General features: G+C 37.2%; 1 protein-coding gene across 10 annotated transcripts in view; it reads left to right on the top strand.

The window, feature by feature from the left end:
* COBLL1 (cordon-bleu WH2 repeat protein like 1) overlaps positions 1 to 23,835 on the top strand; it is an 81,383-nt gene that overhangs the window by 12,437 nt on the left and 45,111 nt on the right. For 2 of the 10 annotated variants that reach the window (XM_019290409.3, XM_019290408.3), the window contains exon 1: positions 19,947 to 20,095. The exons of 3 other annotated variants lie outside the window; for them this stretch is intronic. In XM_019290409.3, the coding sequence (XP_019145954.2) occupies positions 19,962 to 20,095 (134 nt within the window). In that variant the 5' untranslated portion in view covers positions 19,947 to 19,961. Of the gene's footprint in view, positions 1 to 8,197; positions 8,254 to 9,845; positions 9,943 to 19,683; positions 20,096 to 21,515; positions 21,773 to 22,280; positions 22,384 to 23,835 lie in introns of those variants that run through there. 5 more of the 10 variants (XM_019290413.3, XM_019290412.3, XM_019290410.3 and 2 more) reach the window with 5 other exon arrangements.

Genomic DNA, 23,835 nt, shown 5'->3' with positions numbered 1-23,835 from the left:
AATGGCATGTACATGAGTTACTGCATGGTTACAGAGTATGAGCATGTAAATCATTCAAAATGCTATTTGGCTGGTTACTTTCATGGGCAAGAATGTGGAAAGTACTGCATTTCTGACAGGATTCCGACTGTTGTGATAACACAGGATACAGAATTAATAAGTAATCTGTGTTATGTCTGATCAAATGTTTTAGACATATATTCTTTTAGGCATTTTACAGAGGTTTGGTGTTATATTCAGGAAAAACTTCTAAATCCAGGAAGAACTTAGAGATGGTTTCAGATATCAGGAATTTGTGTGTTTTACAGGCTTTAGGAGATCTGGCAGCTTAGATATTTTTGTCCTTTCCTTTGGAATCCAGGAAGTAAGAAAACCCTTTTTGTCTGAATTTTCTTGGGTGGTTTTTTACATGACTTCTTGAGTGGGAGAAGTGTGTTACTTTATTTGGTTAACGTTTATAAACTGAAGTCACATTGTGCCAAAACTCACAGTAAACATCTATGTACTCTGTAGATCAGGTAGGTACCATGTAAGAATGTTCGTAAGGAAAGAACCAGGAAGGTAAAATGCTGCTATGTTGAAGGGTGCTGTTTCTTATAATGACAAGGCACTCAGTTATGGGGACTCTGATAAATAAAGCATGTAGACAAAGTGCCCAGCTGTACTGTAAGATGAAAACAGGATGTTGGTTGTATTGCTGCAGGACTGCTGTATAAATCAAAGGATATGCTGTTATTGCTGTTTAAGGAAGCTGTACTCCCTTAGAGTAGTTCTGTATATAAAAGAATGGTAATTGCTGTGCTTATCAAGGACTGGCAGTTCTCCTTTTCCAATTGTGACCTGGTGAATCCACCTCTAGCTCATGACTTAAAGCCTTGCCAGTTATTTTAATCCCCTATTCAATAGAACAAACAGAATGGGGTTATTTTTATCTGTTTATTATTGCTTAGAACAACCCCTTTGCTATACTTAAGTCAAAGGTGATTTTACTGAAGAGGATGTGAAATATTTCCCCAGTGCCTGTTAAACCCTGCTGGTTCAAGCTGTATCCAGTCAGTTGTGGCATCTGGAAATGGCCAGTTGGCTTTCTCCCTATGCCGGTGTCCTTGCTGGGTTTTTTTGCATTCACTTATAGCTTCTTTAAATTTTTGTTTGATAGCCTAAGCTGTTTTTGGTTTGTTCTCATACTCTCTTTTAAAAGACTTCTTTGCCCTGTTTGTAATGTTCTACTGTTTCTTAATGCCAACTAGAATGCTGTTGCCTTTGTTTTTAAAATTAATTTAATAGTTTTTATGCTTCTAAGCACCACATCCACATATACTTACTCTCCTCAAGAAGAAGGTTTGCCAAAATATTTTCCTTCCTTTGATTTCTACCAGTTTATTTTTGTCTTCAGGGGCATCATAGAATTACTTGGCTTGGAAGCGACCTTTGAAGATCTTCTAGGGCAACCCCCATGGCAGATCTGTAGGGCACTGTAGGATGGCCTAGATCATTATTTAGGAAATACAAGTAAGTTTTTCTCAGGCAGAATTAGCTGAATCTGGAACAACAGTAAGTACCTGGATAAAGGCTGAATTGGTATTCCTGTGATATACTTAATGTCCTTATAGAAATTTTTTTGGAAAAGTCCTCAAAGCCGGAACTATTTTGGTAGAGTGATTTTAGCATAACAGTTTGCACTGAGTAGAGTGTTGTCATCCTCTTAGCATTTGTACTCAAATGCACAGTTAGCCTCCCTGCAGTAAGAATCCTGACCATGAATCAGATGGGAAACCATGCTGCTGATGGAAGCAGAGGAACAGAGAAAGAAAGGGAAAAGGCAGCAATGGTGAGTCAGTTGTGCAGTACTGTAAGGGAAAGCAGATATAATTCGTTCCTGAAAAAATCTTCACATGGCACAAACTTAATATAGTTTTAGTATCAATTATGCTTTATACTGAAACATAAATTCATCTTTCAAATGCATAGTTGTCATGAAGTTTGATACTTATAATGACTACTCCATTGTTTACCATCACTTACCTACATTTAACTGAAGTTCTGTGAGGGAAGGATGTTGCAGGAACTTTGCAGGCTTATGTAGGCAGCTGTGTTTAGGCTCTCGAGGTACCTATTGGTACCTCCTTTTCATAATTTATGATTCCTTATGGTACCCTTTTTTCAGTATTTTTTAATCAAACATGTTGGTAAAATAACTTTATATTTAAAACTAGGATTTGATTGTATTCCAATAACAAGTAATGGATGTGTTCTTGAAGAAGTGAGGCCTTTCTAATCTACTTCTTTCTGCTTTTTCACAGCGGTGGAATAGAAGGAAGAAGGTTCAAAATCTTGAAAATGTTTCATTTCATTACTAAGTAGTTGTAGGAACTATCAGGTGTGAAGTCTTTTTTGAACCACAAGGAGTTTCTGTAGTACAGATCAAGTTATATTGGATGTACTTGGGAGGATACCATATTACATATAGAGATAAAATTCTGGGAAGGGGAACCTTTTCTGGGGCCAGAAACTTAATTTTTGAAAACATATTTGTCAGTTATCAGATGTCCTAGTGTCTGTAGTGGTGGTTTATTAAATCAGGATAAGGATTTAGGGTTGAACAATGATTTTGGAAAATGCACATAATATCTAAGTAGTCATGCTCTCTGGTTATTAAAGATAAATTTTAAATTCTAGCTGTTCATATAAATGCATAGTTCTTTAACAGGCCAGAAGCATGGTTATCGGGAGACATGCTGTGGAATTACCCTAGTGTGACCTTGTAACTGATGGATTTGGAAAGCATTAAGCATTATGTGAACTGGTTCAGTACTCTGAAGGCCTCTTAATTGTACTACCAGTATTCTTTTTCTTGAAACTTCTAATGAAGGGGGATGTATTCTGGGGTGCTTGTCTCAGTTACACACTCACACAGGCGGTTCTCACTGTGCACTTGCATTGTACCTTAAAATAATTGTGATTTGTTTGCTTGTTTGGTTTATTTTTAATTTGGAGCAAGTGCTACAACTTTTCATCCACAAAGCAAATAGCTGTTGCTTTTGATTAGTAACTCAAACCTTGGCAAGTACGTAAATTCCTCAGCAGGGCACTGGTTTTGAAGAGCTACTTATGTTCCAGGGAGAAAAGTTTTGAACAGATTGTTTTAGAACATGTGATTTTTATTTTTTTTTAAACTTTTTTTCCTGCTTCTGTACTACATTATCTGCACTGATTTACTCCTTTCCTCCAGGAAACACATTTGCATTAAAGATCCGGTCTTCTGTTTATTTAGTTCCTGCTGCTTATTGCTTCCATGGGGTCCTCTTTGACCTTACAATTAACAGAAAAATAACTGATATCCTGGGAATTAAATCAAGAAGACATTAAGTACAAGGAGCCCATAAATTCTGATGGATACTTTCACTGACCAAACTTCTGTTTTGTCATGCTAAGATCGTCAGAAGTAAAAATAAATAAAAAGATTTAAAAAACCTATAAGGAGCATGTTTTTCATAGAACCTCTGATGCTTCACTTAAGGCTTTAAACTGCAAGAGTGAGGGATGTCACCAGTTCCTATTGTTAAATGTTGGCTTTGCCATCAGAAAAATGTCAGTATTTTCTGGAAGGTACTCTGACCTGACCTGAATCAATTTTTATTGTTCTGAGCTGTTTTGACCAACTAACTTTTCGGTAGAACAGTTGCATTGCACCATAACATTTCATAGTCTCAGCTGATACACCCCAACTTCTATTTTAATTTGGTCAGCTGATGTAAGGACTCCTTCTGCAATTAGTGCAATACTGAAATAATAGTAAGTATAAGAGATCATTCAGTTTGCTTTTAAGCTTAATTATATACAGCAAATCCAGTGAAATAACAGTGAGAGCTCTGCTTTGTTGGTTTATTTAAATTGTATTGTTATTATAATTTTGTTAGAAATAAACAAGACTGGTGAGAGATAAAACTGCCATATCAAAGAATTGAAAGGGTTGACCACAATGTTGTCTGCTTAATGTCATTTTAAATGTCTAGGCTTGCTAATTTAGTCTGATTTGAACGTAACAGTGTCATGTTTGGAGACACAGGATGCCAAGAAAGGAAGCAGATGATTTACATCTCTTAAGCTTCCATGAGTGGGAGTTTCAGATTTGAGTTTGGCAATAAAATATTGAGATTTTTCAGAAAGAGCTACATGATAAAAGAGGGTGGGGTACCAAGGCCTGCAACTGGTTGCTTTGGCAACTAAGCTTGTCTGTAACTTGGCCAAAATGGAAGGGATGATTACTTTAATATTTTCATTATTTAAAAAAATTAAAAGAATATGATCGGGGTGGGCAACCTGAAAAGGCAGTTTCATCCCTCCACTGGAGGAGGTAAGAACCTGGCATTGTTAAGTTTATGGCTGGACTTGATGATCTTAAGGGTCTTTTCCAAATTATTCTGTTTCTGTTGTTTCTTTCACCCCAGTCACTTAGCTGCATCACTTAACATGAATTGTGATAAAGTTATGTGGTCATGTAATTGTAAAACGATAGAGAAATAATTGCTTGGCCTAGCTGTAAAATTTGTCTTGCAATTTTCTCAGAAGTTTTTGTCATTGTTTGATTCTTTGCTTGGTGATTCTTTGCTTTTGACAGTCACCTGGTATCCTTATTTGCCACCTCTGACACCAGAATGCTAATGATATAGAATATTTTTAAAGGCTGTTGGGTCATACTTGCAGTCTGAAAAAATGTTTTACACAGTCTGAAATGTTGCCATGGCAGAAATATCCCCCATTCAACCCTGTTTCACATCAGCAAATATGCAGAAAATGGAATTATGAGAATATAAATGATGGTGAGCCTGAGCACATAATGTGACCTTATGCACAGAAATAGTGTGTCTTATGAACATTTTTTAGCTGAGTTAGGGGTTTTTTTGTTTAGCAAAAAGATTCAGCCAGGCTGCTGCTGATTATTTAGAAGGTGTGGTCTTGTGATGCATATAATGATTAGCAGTGGGACCCAGTGAGGTTGTGTAGCCAGTGGCTCGTCCTTGGATCGAGAACAGGATGAGAGGTTGGTGGACCTTACAAAGAGGCATCCAGAATCACTCAGTTTCCTCTGTCTTTACCTACTGTAACTCCTATTTTGACAAGTGAATTCTGGCATCTCTTACTAGCAGGTCACAGCTTGTTTGAGACTTTTTACATAAACGAAGGCTCAAATAAAGCTGTATTCTATTTTTCTGCTCCTTGTCAATATGTCTGAGTCAACACTAGACCAACTTTCTCCAAAAAACTTAATTTGTGGCTGTCCCAGAACTTTCAGCACAGAACCACTTATGTATTAGGGTAGTGGCAGTAACATGATTACATCAATTTTCCATCCACCATCACTCCTCTGTCCTTCTGAAATTGTTAAAGAAGTCTTCAAGACTTCTGAGTAGAAACTGGGACAGGGACAAGATTCTCATAGCGTGATGGGGCTTCTGCATCATGGATCTTGGACTCCTGGGAGTGATAGGATAGTAGTCACCCGTCTTAAGTTTTTAACTTGGCAGCTCATAAGATCGTTTCACTGAACAGTACAAAACTAGCTTTGCATGTGTGTTTAGCTTATGCTGTGAAGCATGCTATGCTAGCAATACAGACAGATATTTTTGTCTCTTCTGGATTTTTTTTTTTGATCATGTAGTACTTGATTGTTCATTTAAAAAAAAAATTGTGTTCTAAAAATAAATGGCACACGTGCAGCTGTGTAACCAAGTGACCCAGGGGAAATGAGTTCCCATGATCTATGTGTATGTGCAAGTGATTGGGACCAGAACTTGTTCTTTGTCCAATAGTTCAGTTGTGCCTGGCCTCAAGGGAACATGCAGCCATGCTCCTCGTGCAGTTAACTTTCCATGGGAATGTAAGAATGTGCCTCTCACTGCTGGCTAGGAATAGTTGTGTGAAGGGTTTTGTTTGGCTTTTAAAATTTTTTTTATATCTAAATTCTTGTGGGTTGTGCAGAAATTTGGACTAGATATTGATTGCACTTTTGAGGAAGTGTTAAATTGTGTGATACTGCAGTTGTTAAGAACTGGACTTAAATGTTTTTGCATTGCAGTGACAAGAGCTATACAGCCATTTATTTTCTGTCATTTATGTTCTTGAATAAATACTTCTGTTCAAGGATATTTGAAAAATGAAGGGAAGTATTTAGTCATCTGCATAAATAAATAACTATGAAGTTCTCAGATACCTAAGATGTGAAAACATAGATTATATTTGTTAGTTTTGGATTTTTGTTCCACATTGGGTGAGACAGGACTAGGATTGGTAGAATCCTTTCTTTGGTATTTGATTTTATGAGTCTAAATTAGGCTATTTTTTTTTTTTTTCCCCTTGCTGGGGTTGTGTGTGTGTGTGACCTCTTATCTAGAACTGAAAATTCTGTAATGGTGTATCATAGACCAGTTGCTATTCCAGTTACTAATGTCCAACTATGAAAGCCTAATGCATTGGCTAGTTTCTGCTGTCCAGAGATTTTATTTCAAAGCTGTGAAAAATACATACAAATTAATTATGAGCACTAATATGTCTTAAATAAGGAAATTAAAAAGCAGAAGAAAACAAATTCTTACAATTCAAACAAAAGACATGCTAGTTACTTCCATATCTCTTCTTAGACACAGCTTCCTCAACGTCCATACTTTTAAGGATATGGCCTTGATGAACAGTGTAGCTACTTCCCAAATTTGTCCACTTTCATTTAGCTTTCTATTAATAATGGCATAAGTATCAGTAGAGGGGAACAGAGACGCATATTAGGAAGCATACTGGAAGCCTGTTAGATTGCATCCAGTGTGTCTATTTTTGCTAAAATAGTTACTTTATTTAGAATTAATGGAGTTCACTTCCAGTGGTTGCATTTAGCACATGACCTTGCAGTGTTACATGTCAACAGTATCATAGCTGATGTTGAACTGATGAACTGGGAAGTTCTTGTATGAAGTGTTGGAAGTGTAGTTACTCAGTGTTTACACACCACCAAGTCAATAGAAGCCCCTGCTCTCCCATTCCAAGCAGAGAAAATAACAGACAAATCTTTATAGTAGTAAGAATTTTCTTTGAGTTCTGTGCTTGACTGGTGGTTTGGTTTCGTTTTTTGAGAGGGAGGTGCCTTAATTACTTTTCTATTAAATACATGATTTTTAAGCAATATTGACACCAGGCACTGATGTTTTGGTACTAAAATGAATTTATTTTTCCAGACCACTAACTTCTTAATTTAGTCTTTGTCAGGCGTATGTTCTGAAACACTTTATTAGAGTGCTTTAGTATGAGTCCACAAAGTAGGCAAATATGTGCTCAAATCAAATTTGTATAGCTTTGGCAATCAATACTGTTACATAATCTGCCTTATCTAATGTTAAAGTCACAGCTATATTGGCATATTTCTTTGCCCATATATTAATGTTATGCTATCTAATAGCAAAGTAATCTCCATATACAAACAGTTTTAAAAATACAGGGAGCAATCTTGTAGCAGAAAGAACGGCTTATAGTTACTTGGCAGTTGGAATAATTAATAAGTCCACTCTTGAACGTCTGTCTGAGGGAATAAAATAAAACTTTCTGTTTTTTAGAATTCTTGCCCTCTGGAGTAAGAAAAATGATAGCAGATGAATTGGTGTTCTAATTTATATTATGGTGCAACTGAACAAAAACACAACTTTCTGTTTATTTTCATTTGTTAGTGATGGTACTTTCAAACTGAAAACTTAAATTGATCTAGGACTTCAGCAACTAAAATGGTTGTGCATAGTCATATAGTGTCTGTTAGTTCAGAATCTAGTGAAATATCAAATTTATATCTTGAAGGGACTTTTTGTTTTATAAAGTAGAAAGTAGCTTACAATCCTGGATGACCTCCAATTTTCCTTTGAAAATCGATTTCTTCACTAAATGAACAGGAATGGCAGTTTTTGCAAATATTTTTGCTTTAACTCAAACGTCAGGGATTTGAAATTTGGGAGAGAAGAAGCCAACAAAGCAGATTAAATAGACTCCTAAGTTTAGCTTTGGAATACTACTGTACTAAGTCATCTAGATTGGATGAAATTAGGTGTGATTCCTTTATATATGAGAAGGAAAGTGTTTTAAAAACATATGATAGTATTGAATGCTGTGTTAAGACTTTTTCACATACGTTTTTAAAAGTTAATACTGTCCTTTCTTTCAGAGGAAGAGAGAGACCTGTTTGAGATTTTGCCATCTCAACATGGATAAAAAGTCATGGTATGAAGAAAATTCTTTAGCTTTTGTATGAAAATGCACATGCTTTGGGAAGATTTTTTCTTAAATTGTTTCAAAATGAACTGAAAACCTCGAAATAGGTATCAATTCCTAGCCTGTCTTTACAATAGCAATCTTGTGTTAATGCTCTTAAATAGCATTTTATGAATTTATAAAATACCCTGACAATTCTGAAGTAGGTGCATCTTTTATGATTTGATTTATATTCTAGGCATATTTGTTGCTGGAAAATGCAATGTTTGAAGATAAACTACTGAACCACTCTCCTGTTTTATGCAGATGGGATTAGATATGCTCTGATTTGTCTGGAGAAGAATAAACACCAAAGTAGTTTCAAAATACCGCCTACTTGCAGTGCCACCCTGTGGCTTTCTTTTTTCATGGCTTCTATTAAAGCAACCGGTTTCTGCTGCCTCATCCCCAGAGGGAAAGTTACTTGTGAACTTACAAGATGTCTGTGCTCCTAGCTGCCGACCTGGTCTAACCAGGATAGTACAGCACTTTTTTGGAGCCTATCTTTAGCATTATTTGTCCTTGCTGAAACCTGCTTAGATGAAGAACCAGAAACAGAATTTCTGAGCAATACCAGTTCATTCACCTAGTGCATCAAATCACTAAGCAGTGCCTGGTTTAGTCATTGAAAAGGAAAGATCACACTGGAGCTGGAAAGCAAAATGTGTCACTTCTCAGCAATAACTTGAAGTAACTATGATAATTTGTCTCATCAGTTCCAGCAATGTTACATATGCAAATATTTTATTTCCAGGTAGTCAGTTTTCTAGGCAGATGGTTTAACTTGAAAATTAGGTTGCCTAGGTAGACACAACACTGCTTATGGAGGTAGTTGATTTTATTTTGTATTCAAGAAGTCTGCATTTTTGTTGACTTAAACTGAGGGATATCAGAGAGACTTTGTTTTTAAAAGCAGCGTTATGCTTTGAAGTAGTAGTGCTTTGCCTTGCACCATTTTACAGAGTTGCTCAAATCTTGGTGGGATAAGTACCTGGATGTTTAAGACTGGTTTTCATATATAGAAAGTAATATCATGTGGAAGATATTTCACACCAAGCAAACACATAGGAAGGAACTTTTCAGCACTGCACCTGCTTGGCATGTCTTGGTGAGGAGAACCTTTCCTTCCTCACAGCCAGCTTAGGTTTGGTAACATCATCGAATGAAAGGCAGGGGTTTACCTGTCTGTATTTTCTTACCGTCGTTCTGGCAGGGAGCAACAGAAGAGCCCCTTGTACCCGGGTGGGAGCAGTAACATCCCCGCATTTGGGCTCACTGCCACAGTCCACCACCCCTAGGCCTGCCACTCCCCAGGCCCTCACGTTTAGATACATATTTGAGTCAGTGCTTTTAGTGTTGTAAGAGTTTTTAATGTAGCATTTTGAACATGCTTTCGGTATTTTCTTGCTGCAAAGTATTTATTTTAATGAAAGACGCTTCCTACGCGTGCCCTGCTGTTGGCCCATGGCACTGCCTGGGTTTCAGTGCCTGCCCCAGAGCTGCTCACGCTGTGCAGAGGCAGGGCGAGTGACTAAGGGGACAAATCAAGTCTGGGCTAGCAAAGCCTCAGCGTGCCTTACTGAGACACCTCTGGGCTTCAGCGTCGTCACTGAGGGCTTTGTATTTTTCAGTAATAGAAACGAAAAATGTGAGAGCATGGTAAGTATCAAGCTGTATACTTAATGTGTCTAGGTTTTCTCTGATAAGCAGGTGCTTACACTTCCATTTGTCTCCTAATTACAAAAGTTATACTTGGTCTTTTCTGGAAAGTGGATGTTTCTTTTTCCAAATTAATATATTTTGTGTGTAAATTGTAAATAGAGCTGTATGTATGTGGTGTCTGAGTTCCTGCAGAATCTTAAAACCAGCAGTGGAAATATCTGATACTACAGTCCATACTTGTACTGTTTGTTGGAAAGTTTTGTAGTAAAGTTGGAAAGTCTTAAATAGTGAGAAATAAAAATGCAGTTTTCTTTTTGCAGTGTTGGCAGGATGATTCCTTTCTTTGTCAAGAAGGGTTGCACTTTTTTTATTTATTATTTTTATTATAAATGCAGTGTGTATCCAAGCAAAATGTTGAACAAAAAGCTTACAAAGAAGCAGTCCAAAACTGTAGTTTTATTTTTGTGAAAGTTTGGAGTGCTATAATACTTGCAGTTAAATATGTGTTTTGGTAAGTCTAGATTTCCATGTAGGAACAACCAAAGGCAGAAGTGGGTGTGAGGAAAAGGGACAGAGAAGTTTCTGATTACTTGTCTTTATTTAGGAAGCTTGTTTAGTCTTTCTAGTTCACATCAGGCTTCTGCAGTAGTGGGGGTGTGTAAACTAAAGTGTCCGTGATTTAAGTTAGTTGTTGCAGAAGTCCTTCAGGCTGCTATGAATTGCAAAGGAAGGAACAAGTTAATGGTCCTTTAGATTTTGGGTTTTGTTTTTAAAATGACTCAAGTATAAGTCATAGACAATTCTGATTACTCCTTCTTAAAACAGAAGACAGAATATGGAAATGTACACATAAAAGTATGTTCTTTTGTATCACAGCTCCTGAGTCCTTCCTGTATTAGAATTTTGCCTGGCACAATGTCTCCTTCAATACCATAGATCACAAAAGGACTGTAATTTTATTTTAAGAAAATACATTTCAAAACTTGTATCCCATGTATCAAATTCTAGTAAGTCTTCAGCATGGTGATTAAAAGCCTGCTAGTGTGTTTTATGGCACTTTATTTCACTGGGAAAGAAAATAGCTGCTCACTGTTGTGGAAGTGAAATTCATGACTGTGCTGTAAGCCCTGCCATATCCTTTTGATAGGTACTTTTGTTTATGTCTTTCTTTAAAATTAAAATTTAGAAAATTGTCACAAGATCTCACCTCTAAAACTTTCTGTCTCTAGGAACCTTTATGAAAAGATGCATTTTGGTTTGTACAAACAGCTGACAGTGGGAGGGGAAAACAGCAAAAAACCCAAAGGAAAAAAAACCCCAGTTTTGATACATGCTTTTCCTTCAGTTCTGGGATATGCTGTGTCTAACTTGGGCTGTTTGATGTTTTATAGGAAAAAATATTGCCAGAAATAGTCACTTACTGTAACTGTTTGCCTTTCTGTTGAAGGCTTGCAATGTTTACAGGGCTACAGTAAAACACTGAGTTATAAAAACTTAGTGTATTGTATTCTTGAGTTTAAAAGCAGATAATACAGATAAAGCAGACCAAATGTTCCGTGACTGTAACCATAATAATATAATGCTTTTCTAGCAGCGCATCAAGACAAGACTCCTAGAAACATTTGTGAACTTGCTGTGGTATTAGAGGCCTATTGCTGCATGTGTAAATATATTCCTTTTTCTCTCTCTCTCTCTCTTTTTTTTTTTTTTCCTTTAATTTGGTAGAATTTCATGGTTTGTAGTCTGCACAAATAGAAGTGTTTGAATATTTGTATCACATCCTCTTTTAATCTTTTCTGAGTAGGTGGAAAATCAAGGTGATGGTCCAAATATGTGAAGAGCTTTTGAAGAACTTGGGATTTATTAGTATACAAAATTTTGTTAAGCATTTTTGTGCCTTTGTACAGAGCAGACAGTCTGCACAGGCAGTACGGCACTGTGCGATGAGCTGTACACCCCAGGTAATTAGGGAAGGTTATGGAGCTGATTATCTAGAGTGATATCATGTGGCATGTACAGGACAACCAGGGGATCTGTCCCAGCCAGCATGGTTTTGGCAAAGGCAGGTTCTGCTTGACCAACTTATTGTACTCCTGTAACAAGGTCTAGTGGATGTTGCTTACCTGGGCCTTAGTGAAGCCTTTGACACCATTTCCCACAGCATTCTACTGGAGAATCTGTGGCTGCTCATGGCTTCGATAGGCATACTCTGTGCTGGGTCAAAACCACATGTAACAGAGACTGAATTCACTTGCATTTCTGAATGTTAATTTAGAATTAGGGATTTGAAGCAGAGAAAACTAAATGAGCCTTTAAAAATTTTTTTTTGGTACAAATAACACTTTCATCATGCTGACCTGTTACATTCAATCTTCTTCAAGATATTTTATACTGTTTTGTAATGGTGCCGTATCATCTCTGCTTTATCTAGAATAAAGTCTGTATTTTGGAAGGCATATTTCCTTTTATTTTTTTGGCTCTGTTGATTTGAGCTTTCTTCTTCAGAATGATAGAGAGAATCCCCAAATATGACTAGCTGCCCCTTCCAGAAACTGGTGTGTTACACTCCCAGCTTAGTTGTCTGTGATACTGATTCCAAAGATAGATGCTTATCTTAATTAAGGAGGTTATGTGTGTGTGTGTATTAAGAAAGAACGAACACTGCATTGTTCTTCCTCATTCCTGTCTCGTGGGTAGCAGGGAACCTGAGGCATATTCCTTCCCATGTGCCATCTTTATAACTGTGGACTTCTGCTCCCCAGATGACTTCTTACCTCTATCTGATGAATACCCTCTTGTAAATCAGTTTCACCTTCTGTAAAGCAAAACTCACATTTGAGTTGTTTGATGTCATTATTAAAAAGGGGAGGACTTTCTACACAGATTTTAGTATTTACAAGTATAGTATGTACAGATTTAGTATTTACAAGTATTTATCCTTGTAGTACAATTAACTGTATAATTTTTCCATTGTCTTGTGTTTACTTCACTTTGAGGAAGTACCTGAAACTTGCATGACAAAGTTTATATCTATAATATAATATTAGATTTTGTTCTTTTTTATTTTCTCTGTTTATCATCTGATAAGCACAGAAACTCAAAACATTAAGAGAACTGTTGCACCAGATGCACTGTTCTGAAGAATGAAGTGAGGGAGTGCTGGATGAAGCAAAAACAAAGTGTCCCTGCTTCACAAACTGCTGTTTAGCATTGAAACATTGCAATTATTTTTAATGTTTTGTTTTGAAAGGAGGAGAGTGAGTATTACTGAACTTGACCAGAGGTACAGGTTTTTTAAAACTGCATTATGCTGTGTGTAAATATTCAGAACGAGAAACTTGTTTAACTTCTAACTAAAGCTACATCTAAATTTCTTAACTGCAGCAGTGCCATAGAAAGATCTGTCACAGTACAGACTGTTCTGTCAAGGAATGGATATTATTATGGAAACTTGCATGTGAAAGTGGATCTGAAAGCTTCTGAATTAAAAGATGGGATTTTTCCAGAAGAAAATCATTGCAGGAGCTTTATTTTGTCTGTCATTCTTTTAAATTAGCTTTCTAGGCCTCTGGGAGTGATTTAAGTAAGCACTGCAACTCCGTTTGGAGCTGGAGTTCTCAGATCCCTAAAAACAACACTGTGGGTTTTTCCGATTTGTTTCTCGATGTACTGGACTGTTGAATCCAGTAGTGACATTTAGTGTTCCAGAAAGTCTTTGCAGTACATGGCTCCCACTTCTGCTGGTTAAGGAAGATAATACTGCTTCAATTCTCCTTAATGTCAAAATAGATTGTGAAATATGGGAGGTCTGTAAAATTGTACAGAATAGTCATAACAATAATATGTTTGTTAGAGAATGCAAATTCTCTTTCCTTGCAGTTCTTTGTCATAAATGAGCTTGCTGGGCCTAAAAGATATTTTTAGCATTACAACTTTTAAATTTTTGGATACTGTCTCTTTTTAACTGTGTAACTTCAGTCACAAGTCAAGTTTTCCACATTATTTGCTTTCATGATGGTTTGGCAGTGGCTATCCTCTTTTGAAGCTCTAGCACTTCAAAGAACTGTATGGTTGTTTCCATTTGTGCTCGGTAACAAGGGTATCACAATTTCTCAATGTAGTTTTTCAGTGATGGCACTTAAAAAAGAAAAAAAAGTCCAACAACAGCACTCAGTAATGTTTTGGGACTTAGTTCTGCCAAGCCACCAGCTTCCTTGTACCATAGCACTGCGTGTGGGTGTGGGTTACCTGGAGGTGTGGCTGCACCACCTGGTGAAGGCATGGCTGGGCCAGGGCATGGCTTTGGCTTCAGCCTTTGCGTTACAACGTAAGGAGCGCAGTAATGAGGGCACAGTGTCATCAGGTAGTAACTAGTATGTGGGTACTAAACCCCAGAGGGTTTTTAGTTTTTAGTGCTGAATTCCACATCTTTCACTACTATTTTAACCATGTTGTTTAATAACACAACTTACAGTGGGTAGCAGCTTAATTTGGGGGAATAACCTGAATGCAAGATTTGTGGTGATTCTATTTTTTTACCCCTCTTTCTAGATCAAAGATTTAGGGCTATCTCAGTAAGCTATTAACCATATGTCATATTTCAAGCTTTGGTAGATGAGTATAAGCTGGGATTTTAAAAAAGTAATTATTTAAGCATTAATCAATGATCATATGATAACATTGGAGCAAGAGATGCATAGTTGTTGATCCTAGCTTTTCTGTAGAGTGTTTTTGGTGTAATGTGTATTGGCAGAATTCTCTAAGTTGGTATCTTCAAAATAAAAACAAGCTGAAACTTCCCAGAGGCAGCTGAATTAGGCCTGGTTGTGGCTTTCCTGCCCACATGCTCTGCTAAATATAATAATACAGTTGTTTCACAAAACGAGGGAGGGTTATAAAGGTAGCTTTACTGTGACATTAAATCTGTCTTGACAGCTTTCCCAGAAATGTGAATATAGTAATTATATGATTAAACAATAAGGAAACTTTTTGGGTTGTGCACTTCCTCAGGCTATTAACCTAACCACTAATTAACCAACAGGAAATTCCAGACCTGAAAGTTTCATTAGTGCCATACTGAACTGTGAAAATATAAGTGTGTTAATGAGGATTTCATTATAGCCATCTGTAACTTGTTTTTAAATTGTGTCAAGGCAGGAAAAACATAATATACCATCTGTTACCTAGCTGTATCAAATTGACATGAAAAATACAGGAAAAAAATCACCCAGTTTACAACCCTGGTTGTCTCTTATTTCTTATATTTTATTCCTGGCAACCATTAATCCCATGACAATACTATGTACCACCATGTAGTAATGTGTCATTTATTCCTTAAATGTTGTATTTGGTTCACTTAGACATTTCTGTGTTGTAACCTGTATACCTGGGGGGGAGGAGATGCTGACCACCCAGATAATTTCTGGGTGATTAATGACCTCTTAACTTTAGTGTCATATTCTCTCAACTATGTCTGAATCACCAAAATTCAGAAGTTGAGGATTATCTTGCAGTTCTTTTTGGTTTTAAGTGAACAAAATTTCTGGATAACATCTATTAGTATGCTCTTGTTCTCTGACCTAGTGAGCATGAATTGAAGCATTTTGCTCATCAAATGCTTTTGCTACTTCTATCTTAACCCTTGTGTTCCTCTGTAGAGCTTAATTGTCACAAACTATCCTAAGTCCCTTGATTTCTGGTTCTCTTTTACCCTAAACATGAGGGAAGTTGTCATGTACTACCATGCACTTACCAAGAAATAATACGGATCCTTAATTGTCAGGTATTTGTAGGTGTAATGTAAGTGAAGCTGTAGGTGAGAAGAGCATAGTGATCCCATGGAAAAAGTTAAAGAAATTGTTCTTTGGGTGGTGGGACAGGGAATTGGGACAGAAGAAGATACTGAAACAATTTTGGGATAGTGAGGCAGATCTTTTGCAGCAGATTGATGAAATAATGACTCAGGTAAAAACGTGCTAGTGTTTGCATATTTTTGTGTTGGTTGGATCTATAATGTGAAAATGAGGATAAAAGGTTGTAACTGAGGTAGAGAAGTGAAAGGGTCAGGCACCAATTTATGGGAAGTCATACTGTCAAAAGGTAGCCCAAAATACAGGCCTGTCCTTTGGTCCACAGATGTTTTCTGAGTAGGCACTCTCTTTTTTGTTCTGAATTTGCACAGCAACTAGGACAGCTTTGTTGAGGGCTCTTAAGTACTATCTTATTCAAGACAAACTAAATTTGGTGGCTGAATTTAACAATAAAAATCTGTTTTTCTGCAGACTCATGCACCAAGCACAGTTAGAATAAAGTCAGGAACTCTGATATAGTAGTGTATCTACCATGTAAGTGTCTTAAGCTGTAAAAACAGAAAAGAATCTAAGGGCTGTGCTGACCAAATGTTTGAGGAAAAGCCCTCTGGCACAGTTGTGCTCGTCCTTCAAAAGGCTCTTTCTGGTCTCCAGCCCAAAGCTTTTTAAGAAACTAAACATAAGACAGTAAACCTTGCATGGTTATATAATTTGCCCCAAAATAAGAACAGTGATATGGTAAATGTTCTGCTATGAAGGTGAGGGCATGCCACCTTGGAGTTCTGTAGGGATTTGTGCTGGAACTCTTAATTCAACATGTTAATAATGTAGGAAAGCAGCTGAATAGTGAAGTGACACTTTGATGACAGTAAAAAGTTATTATTCATTGTAATAAGAGGAGATATGACTGTGAAGACTTGCAGAAAGGTTTTTCAGAAGTAAATGGATAATGCAATGAGGTTAAATTCACTTTAGATAGACTTACTACAAATCAGTTTGCTGTGTGCATTAGCAAAGGAATAGGGAACAAAAGGGAGAACAGGATTTCGTCCATGTATAAATCTCTAATGACAATACAGTGCATGGTTCTGGTCTCTCATAGCCAAAGGGATGTAGTAAAGAGACTCCTAAGGTTCAGAGAGGATCAAGAGAGATGGTCAAAGGTGAGATATGGCTTAAGGGACATGAGAGCTGAGAGACCATGTTCTTACATTTACCTTTTCTACGTGTACCAATTTGTCATGTTTTATCTGTTCCAAGTAAGTGAAAAGTGAACATACAACAGCATTGTCTGTTGATGATGCATGAAATCCTTAAACCAAATGTTAACTAATGGTAAAATAATTAAGTCCCGCTTAATGTTGAGTGATGATACAATCTAAAATCAACTTTCCTTGTTGATGTGTGACTTGCATAAGAAAAACAAGTTCTTGGTCTGTTTCCAAGGCATTTGGAAGCCTCTTGTCTATGCTCTCTTCTCCAATTCTTTGTGATACAACAAAACTAGTTGCTTTTCCCTGGAGACTTGACTGTGTTGGTCCATCACAGATGAGATGTCATCTCAGTAGGTACAAAGCAACTGAAGAAACAGAGTATTTAATAGAGCAAGAATTTAATCTGGAAGAATGCCATTCTTACCCTGGTAATCTGGGTTTCCTGCTATTCTTGCTGCTTTCAGACTTTCGTTTCTCATGGATATAATTTAAAAAATATAATCATTACTATTTCAGGGTTAGATAAAGTATCAGATAGTTTTAAAAAACAGTCTTTTGTTTATAACAGTAGAGACAATAGGTTCAAAGAGTTCCCAGCTTCACAGATACATCCCTAGTTGGGATATTAAATACTAGATAATTCTGAGAAGCTTTTCCATATGCAGATTATTGATACACAAGCATTGAGTTCTAACAGTGCATTTGGAATTGTGGTTTGGGGGTTTTTTTCTCCCCATTGCAAAAGTACTAAATGCTCTGGGTAATCACTGACAAGTGAATCTGAAAGTATTAAAGATCTAAAAATGAATACTGCAAAGGTTTTGGTTTATTTTCCTCACTAGTACATAAAAGTCTTATCTTTTTGGTCTTGGAAACAATTCTGTGGATTAAAAAGCATGAAAGATCTGTACTGAAATGAGACCTGGACAGGGACCTCTTTAGGAAGTGTTTTGTATTTAGCCCCATAGTGTCATTCTGTTTAGAAAAATAGAATTCTTTTGCTTCTTTGAAGTATACACACAAGAAATTATAAAATAAATTCAAGTTTATGGTGCATTCTCATACGTTGCCTTTCATTGCTTGATACTATTACGTTGATGTTTCAGTTTTAGGAAGTGTTTGCTACAAGGCAGTGCCAGGATTTGTAATTTAAGTAGATGCTTTATGAAAAAATGAGGAGGACTTTAAAATTCTAAACCAAATTCTAACAAAACTTTTAAATTCTGTTCCCTTATATGGTGGCTTGTTTTTTTTTTTTTTTTCCTAATACCTTGTGTAAGTTCTCCTCCTTCCTCATCTTTTAAGATTCTTATTATTTTACCTTCCAGAAGTATTGTGGGAGCCTAAAAAACAAGAACAAAACCACAAAAACCCAACCCCCCAAAAAACTAATAGTCTGTGCTGAGTGATACTGGGGAAAAAGTAAAAGTAACCTCTGTCAGATGAAGGGAAAATGGCCAGGTACATACTTGTAGAATTGGAAAACTTTTCTGTCCTTTCAGGTTATCTGAGATGTTGGGACACTTGCTTGTGGTCAGTAGTATTGAATTCCATTGGTCACTCCCTGAAGGAAAGCCATATGATTTTTCAACAGTGATAAATTTACTGCTTAGTCTGTAAAAGCCAGAAGGAAGGTAATGCTAACTAGATAAACTGTATGTAAAATAACCACAAGATAACAGCAGGACTAAAAAAAAAAATCAGATGTTTTATTACTGTGAGTATTAATTGTATATTTCAGCCCTTAGACCCAGATAATAATTAATGCCTCCAAGTGAAATTCTCAAGTATTGTGTCCTGTGTGGGACATACCAGCCATAGGCAGTATGTTGGTGTTTTAGCCAACATTGATACCCTGTATGCACCGAACTTTAACTGGCAGTCCTGTCCTGCAAGCCTGGCTGCATCTGCATTATTGCCCTCTCCAGCTTATCCAACAAGTGAAAGGATTTTTATTCTTTTACTGTTAACTGTTGAAGTTTGGTTGCCGAGTGCATTCGACTTGGAACACAACTGATTCATCTAATTGTTTCATTCAGCCTTACACATGTTTAGGCAAAGCTGACTTAGATTTCTGTTTTGTCTGGCATAATGCAGGATGGATGCTGGTGGTAGGACTTCTCAGGTAGCAAAGGTTAGATAAGGAACTGTCAGTAATGTTGTTTACTCAGCACACAGGCACTCACACAGGTGTTTTCCTCTCACTGAAGCAGTACTCAAGCCACTTTGAAACACACTGTGGCCTGATACAGATCTAGAAGCAACATTTACCAATGATAGAAACCTGCAGGATGTTGCCAGTGATGACAGCACTTGCCCAAAGAGCTTGTTGACTGCTTTCCTTCCCAGTCTCTGGGCAGACGCAGCTGCAAGCAGCCCTCCCATGGCTGCATGCATTAGGTCTGACTTTGGGTAAAGGTAACTGAATTGAGAATTGATTTTAAGATGCTTTTAAGCAGCTTCTGCTTTTAACTGACAATGAGGTCAAGCTTCTGTAAATTATCCTACTTTAAACACTTCTGAGTTGGTTTTGGTTTTGGGATAGCATAAATATTGTACTTTGCTTGTGAAATTGATTTGTGAAAATCTTAAATTTCACTAACTTTGTAGGTAGTACTGATGATGAAATTAACTGGATGTAAATGGGTGTTTGCCTCTGTTGTCTAAATATTCACTAGAATATCACCTGAGGTGTTTAGTTGGATATCTCACAGTCAGAGAAATGGGGAAAGCTAAAAAGCATGGATGGAAGGACTAGTCCTAGTTCTAAAAATTCCCATTAAACTTGTTTTGCGCAAATAAAAGGGGTGCAGGAAACAGGATTGGATTCTTTTTATGGTATAAAGCCACAGAAGACATAACAAAGCTACTTAATACTCTCTTTTGAATTGGCTGAAGTAGATATGTCAGGATTACAGGCTGTACAAATCTCTAGATGTACTCTGTAGGCTGTTTGGTCAGGTGGTGGGATTATAAATAGGTAGGCTTACTGATGTCAGCAGTAGCGGAAGGGAGCAACGGTGAGCTTGCCATGCACACACACACACCCTCCCTTCTACCTCCATATGCTGTTGAAGGAAACTCACCTGATATTAATGGAGAAGAACCACCTGTGCTATCTTGGAGGTAAGCAGAAAAGTAGAATAATCAATTTTAGCTATTATTCTCCCTTCTCCTTGTTTAGAGGCTGAACAGAATGGCTTCAAAGTAATATTTGGGTTGTGCTGTCCTAACACCTGCTGTGAGGAAAAATGTTTACCAATAATGATATACCTGCAGTAGCATATAAGTCCTTGCTCTTGGAGGGAATGCAGAATTCAGGTGTAGGGCAGTACATAAATTGCCAGAACTTAAATATAGGCCTGTATGAAGGAAGAAGAATTAACGTCTTTTGTCCTTTTTCAGACAAAGTATGTAATAACTGTACAAAAGGTTTTTAAAATCCCATCTCTGGATAAAAGATGAGGATGTGTAAAGACCTTTATCCGTGTGGACAGACTGCTGAAATTTCAGTGGTACATTTGTGGTTGTAGAAGCTGTTGCCTATTTTATTTGATACTTGCTGCCTAGAAGCTCAAATGAGATTTTTGAGATTATTTTAATTGAGGAATGCTGTTATTTCATGCAGACTGTAAGGCTTTTCTGAGTTCTTTGATTTGCATTAATCAGATTTTGATCTAAAATTTTGTTGGGGTAAGAAGCTCCACTAGTTGCTTGTAATAGCTTGTAAAAGTTATTTTATCTTTTAGTGTTTAATATGGTAGAGTCCTTGCTGTGTATTCTGTGTTCCTTGAATACTGTATACCACTTTCATTTATCATGGAAAGCATTAAAATATTTTCTAGTATCTAAGTAGACTAAATTCCTAAATAACTGCACAATGCCAAGATAGACTTTGCTTACAGCAACAAAGAGTTTAAGAAACAGTGTTCAGTTGCATTTCTTGTAAAAGTCAGTATGCTGCTGGTGCTGTATATCTGTTGGCCTGTTAAAAACTCAGCAGTGAAGTATATTGGCTGTAAACTGCTTGTGGTAGTGAAAGTTGAAAAGGATGCAGGAGTGAATATAGAAGTGTTGTAGTTACAGCAAAACATTCATTAGGAAAGTTTCTTTACATTCCTCAGAGGAGACTGCTGATGATTATAATAATTCTTATATAAATAAGAATTTTTTCCTACTTCATATTTAATGCTGAAGTCCTGTACCTTTTTACAGAAGCTGCAGAGACTTTCTAATGGAAGTAAGGGGTCATCCAAAATAGCTTTGGTGTTACTGTAATGCAGGGAGCCAGCTTTCTTCAAAGAAATATCTTCTTTCTTCCTTGCCTCTTGCATGTTGCAAGAATCCAGTGAGGAGTGGATCCAGGGGATTTTGAGTGTGCAGATATAAGCAGAGAAAGGGGATAATGTCAGCTCTTGTGTGCAGATGGGGATGAGTTTGGAGACAAAATAGGAGCATTCATTTGGGGCCCTGAGCTGCCAACCAATGAGGGAGTTAAAGTAGGACAAAGGGGAGGGAGCTCCTGCTGTCAGTGGCTGCAAAGTGGCCATGAGAACTGCTGGTCGGGTTTATGCTGTGAAGAGAGCTGGGATGGGACTTGTGACTCTGCTTTGTGCCACCCATTGCCCCTCACAGAGTGCCTGAGAGATGAGGCTGGGGCTCCAGCAGCAGCACGGGCATTTGAGGTAGTAAATGTGACCCTGGTCCTGAAGGTAAAAGGTTTTTCCACTTTGCTTTTGGAGGACGGTGAAGACACAAGATAAAAGGCAGCTGTAAAGGATGAGCAGGAGAATCTGGTGGCAGGTAGGTACTCAAAGCATTTCTTAGTTTTGCAAGGAGTGTTAGCCCAAGATGCTCGGTATTTCTCTTAGGGGAACTAGTTACAGTCCTCATATTATGGGAGAAACCTCTTCATTATATCATACTTTTCCAGATACTAACTGCCAAGATGCTCCTCTTGAAATCTAGTAAAGAAAATCCTTGGTTTCATACAATTTCTTAGCCTAAACTTAACCCTTTTTTTCTCTTTCTCTCCTGTAATGAGCAAGGATGCCTTATTTGCTGACATTGTTGTCTATGTAGGAACTCACTATACATTCATCATGTGTCTCATAGCATCTGTGTATATATGTACATAGATACACACACAGAGATATATTTCTATTTAATCTTCTTTTTCAGGATAGGAAATTTTTCTTGCTTCCCATTCCCTTCCAATGCTTAATGTCATCTCTGTTCTTCAGTTTACTAAGTTCTCCTATTTCTTGGTTTTGTGAATGTACAAAAGATTTTAAGTGTCACCAAACTCTAGGTAGATAAAGGATATAACTGCTAAGAGAAGGCTTCTGGTGAATGAAGAACTTTCTACAAGGGAGAAACTTGTTCTGTTCGAAACACCTGCAAGAAAAATGAAAGTAAGTTGCAGTGCTTTCTAAAGTTGCATTGCTCTGCTTTCTCAATTATTCTTCCCGTATCTGAATTTTCATCTGGGAAGCGGGACTGTTGCAGTTGAACCCAGCCTTCTACAGCAGCTAAAAGGAGAGGGGTTAGATTTTGTCTTCCCTGTTAGTGTAGAGCTTCTTAGCTGCTGCCCTGCAGTACTTTATCTGTCACCCACCTACATTTACACCCATGTACCTATATTTGAGGCATGTATGTCTATGAGGGAAAAGGGAAGGGTCTGTATTAGCCCCTTTCCTGGCTGCTGTGATACTGAGTGGCTCTGCTTTCCTTTTCCTTACTTTTCCCAGCCTCTAAATCTATCCAGTGCCTGCCTCCAGTGTTACTTCTAAAACAAGATTTTGAACAGGAGAGAAAAGCAGCAGCAGCAGCAAAGCTCAGATAAATTGACAATTCTTACTTCTATTGATGTTCAGAATAATGGCTGGAAAAGCCACGATCAGAGCTAGGTGCTTCATCTACAGGCTTTGAAAAGACAGTGGCATTGTAGCTGCTTTCATGACTGGGAGGTAACAACCAGAAGGACAGATTCAGGTTTTGTTCTATTTGAGAGCCCTTAATTGAACTTTCTTACTGGTCATGGAAGAAAAACAGATATATGAGCAACCTTTTTAGTTCTTGAAAAAGATTTGAGGGTTTATTTTTAGTGGAGGTAACATATGTTTGCTTGAGTTTTAAGTATTTGTTAGATTTATTAGTGTATCAAAGGTTAAGCTCCCCCCTTCAGATCAGGCTGCTCTTTGTTTTCTTTTCCTGTTTATTCAGTCAGTTATATATTACTCAATTACTGTTACAGATTTACTGCTTTCTGTTCCTTGCTCTCCTTCCATTCTGTCAGGCTGTTTTCGTAACTGTAAATATAATAAAGGCTAAGTGAGCTATACAAGGTTTTAATAGTTTTGAATGCCATTCAGATTTTTCGTTCTTTCTTTTGGTAGCAAATCTAGGCTACTTTTTTGCATGTTTTACTTTGTTTAAAGGTTGCAAAAATAGATATAAGTATCTGCTTACTGCAGAGATATGTCACACATGGGCATGCCAAGTTCGTATTTGTATTTTGTGTTAGCCCTACTTACTTCAGAAGCCTGAGTTCTCAACCTCTTTAGGAATAATATCATTGGAACTAATTTTTGACTTCACTTTATTTGTTAGTTTTGATCTGTTTTGGTTTTTTTCCCAGGAGAAAAAGAAATACTTCTCTTGGCACAACAGAATGTTTTGTAACAAAACTCTTGTATCAGAACACATTTCTGTAGTCCCTCAATAATAATAATAAACTTCATGCTAATTTAGAGGAGAAAGTATTGTTTCTTTTTAATCCTCTCTTGCCTGCTAGGATTCTGAGCTCTTGGTTCTCTTCCTAAGAGCAAAGCAACTCTTATGCATAGAGAGGAGCTAACTGTCTT

The sequence above is a fragment of the Corvus cornix genome, chromosome 7, assembly GCF_000738735.6.
Source record: "Corvus cornix cornix isolate S_Up_H32 chromosome 7, ASM73873v5, whole genome shotgun sequence".
Classification (NCBI taxonomy): domain Eukaryota; kingdom Metazoa; phylum Chordata; class Aves; order Passeriformes; family Corvidae; genus Corvus; species Corvus cornix.
This window is presented reverse-complemented; position numbering and strand designations above follow the sequence as displayed.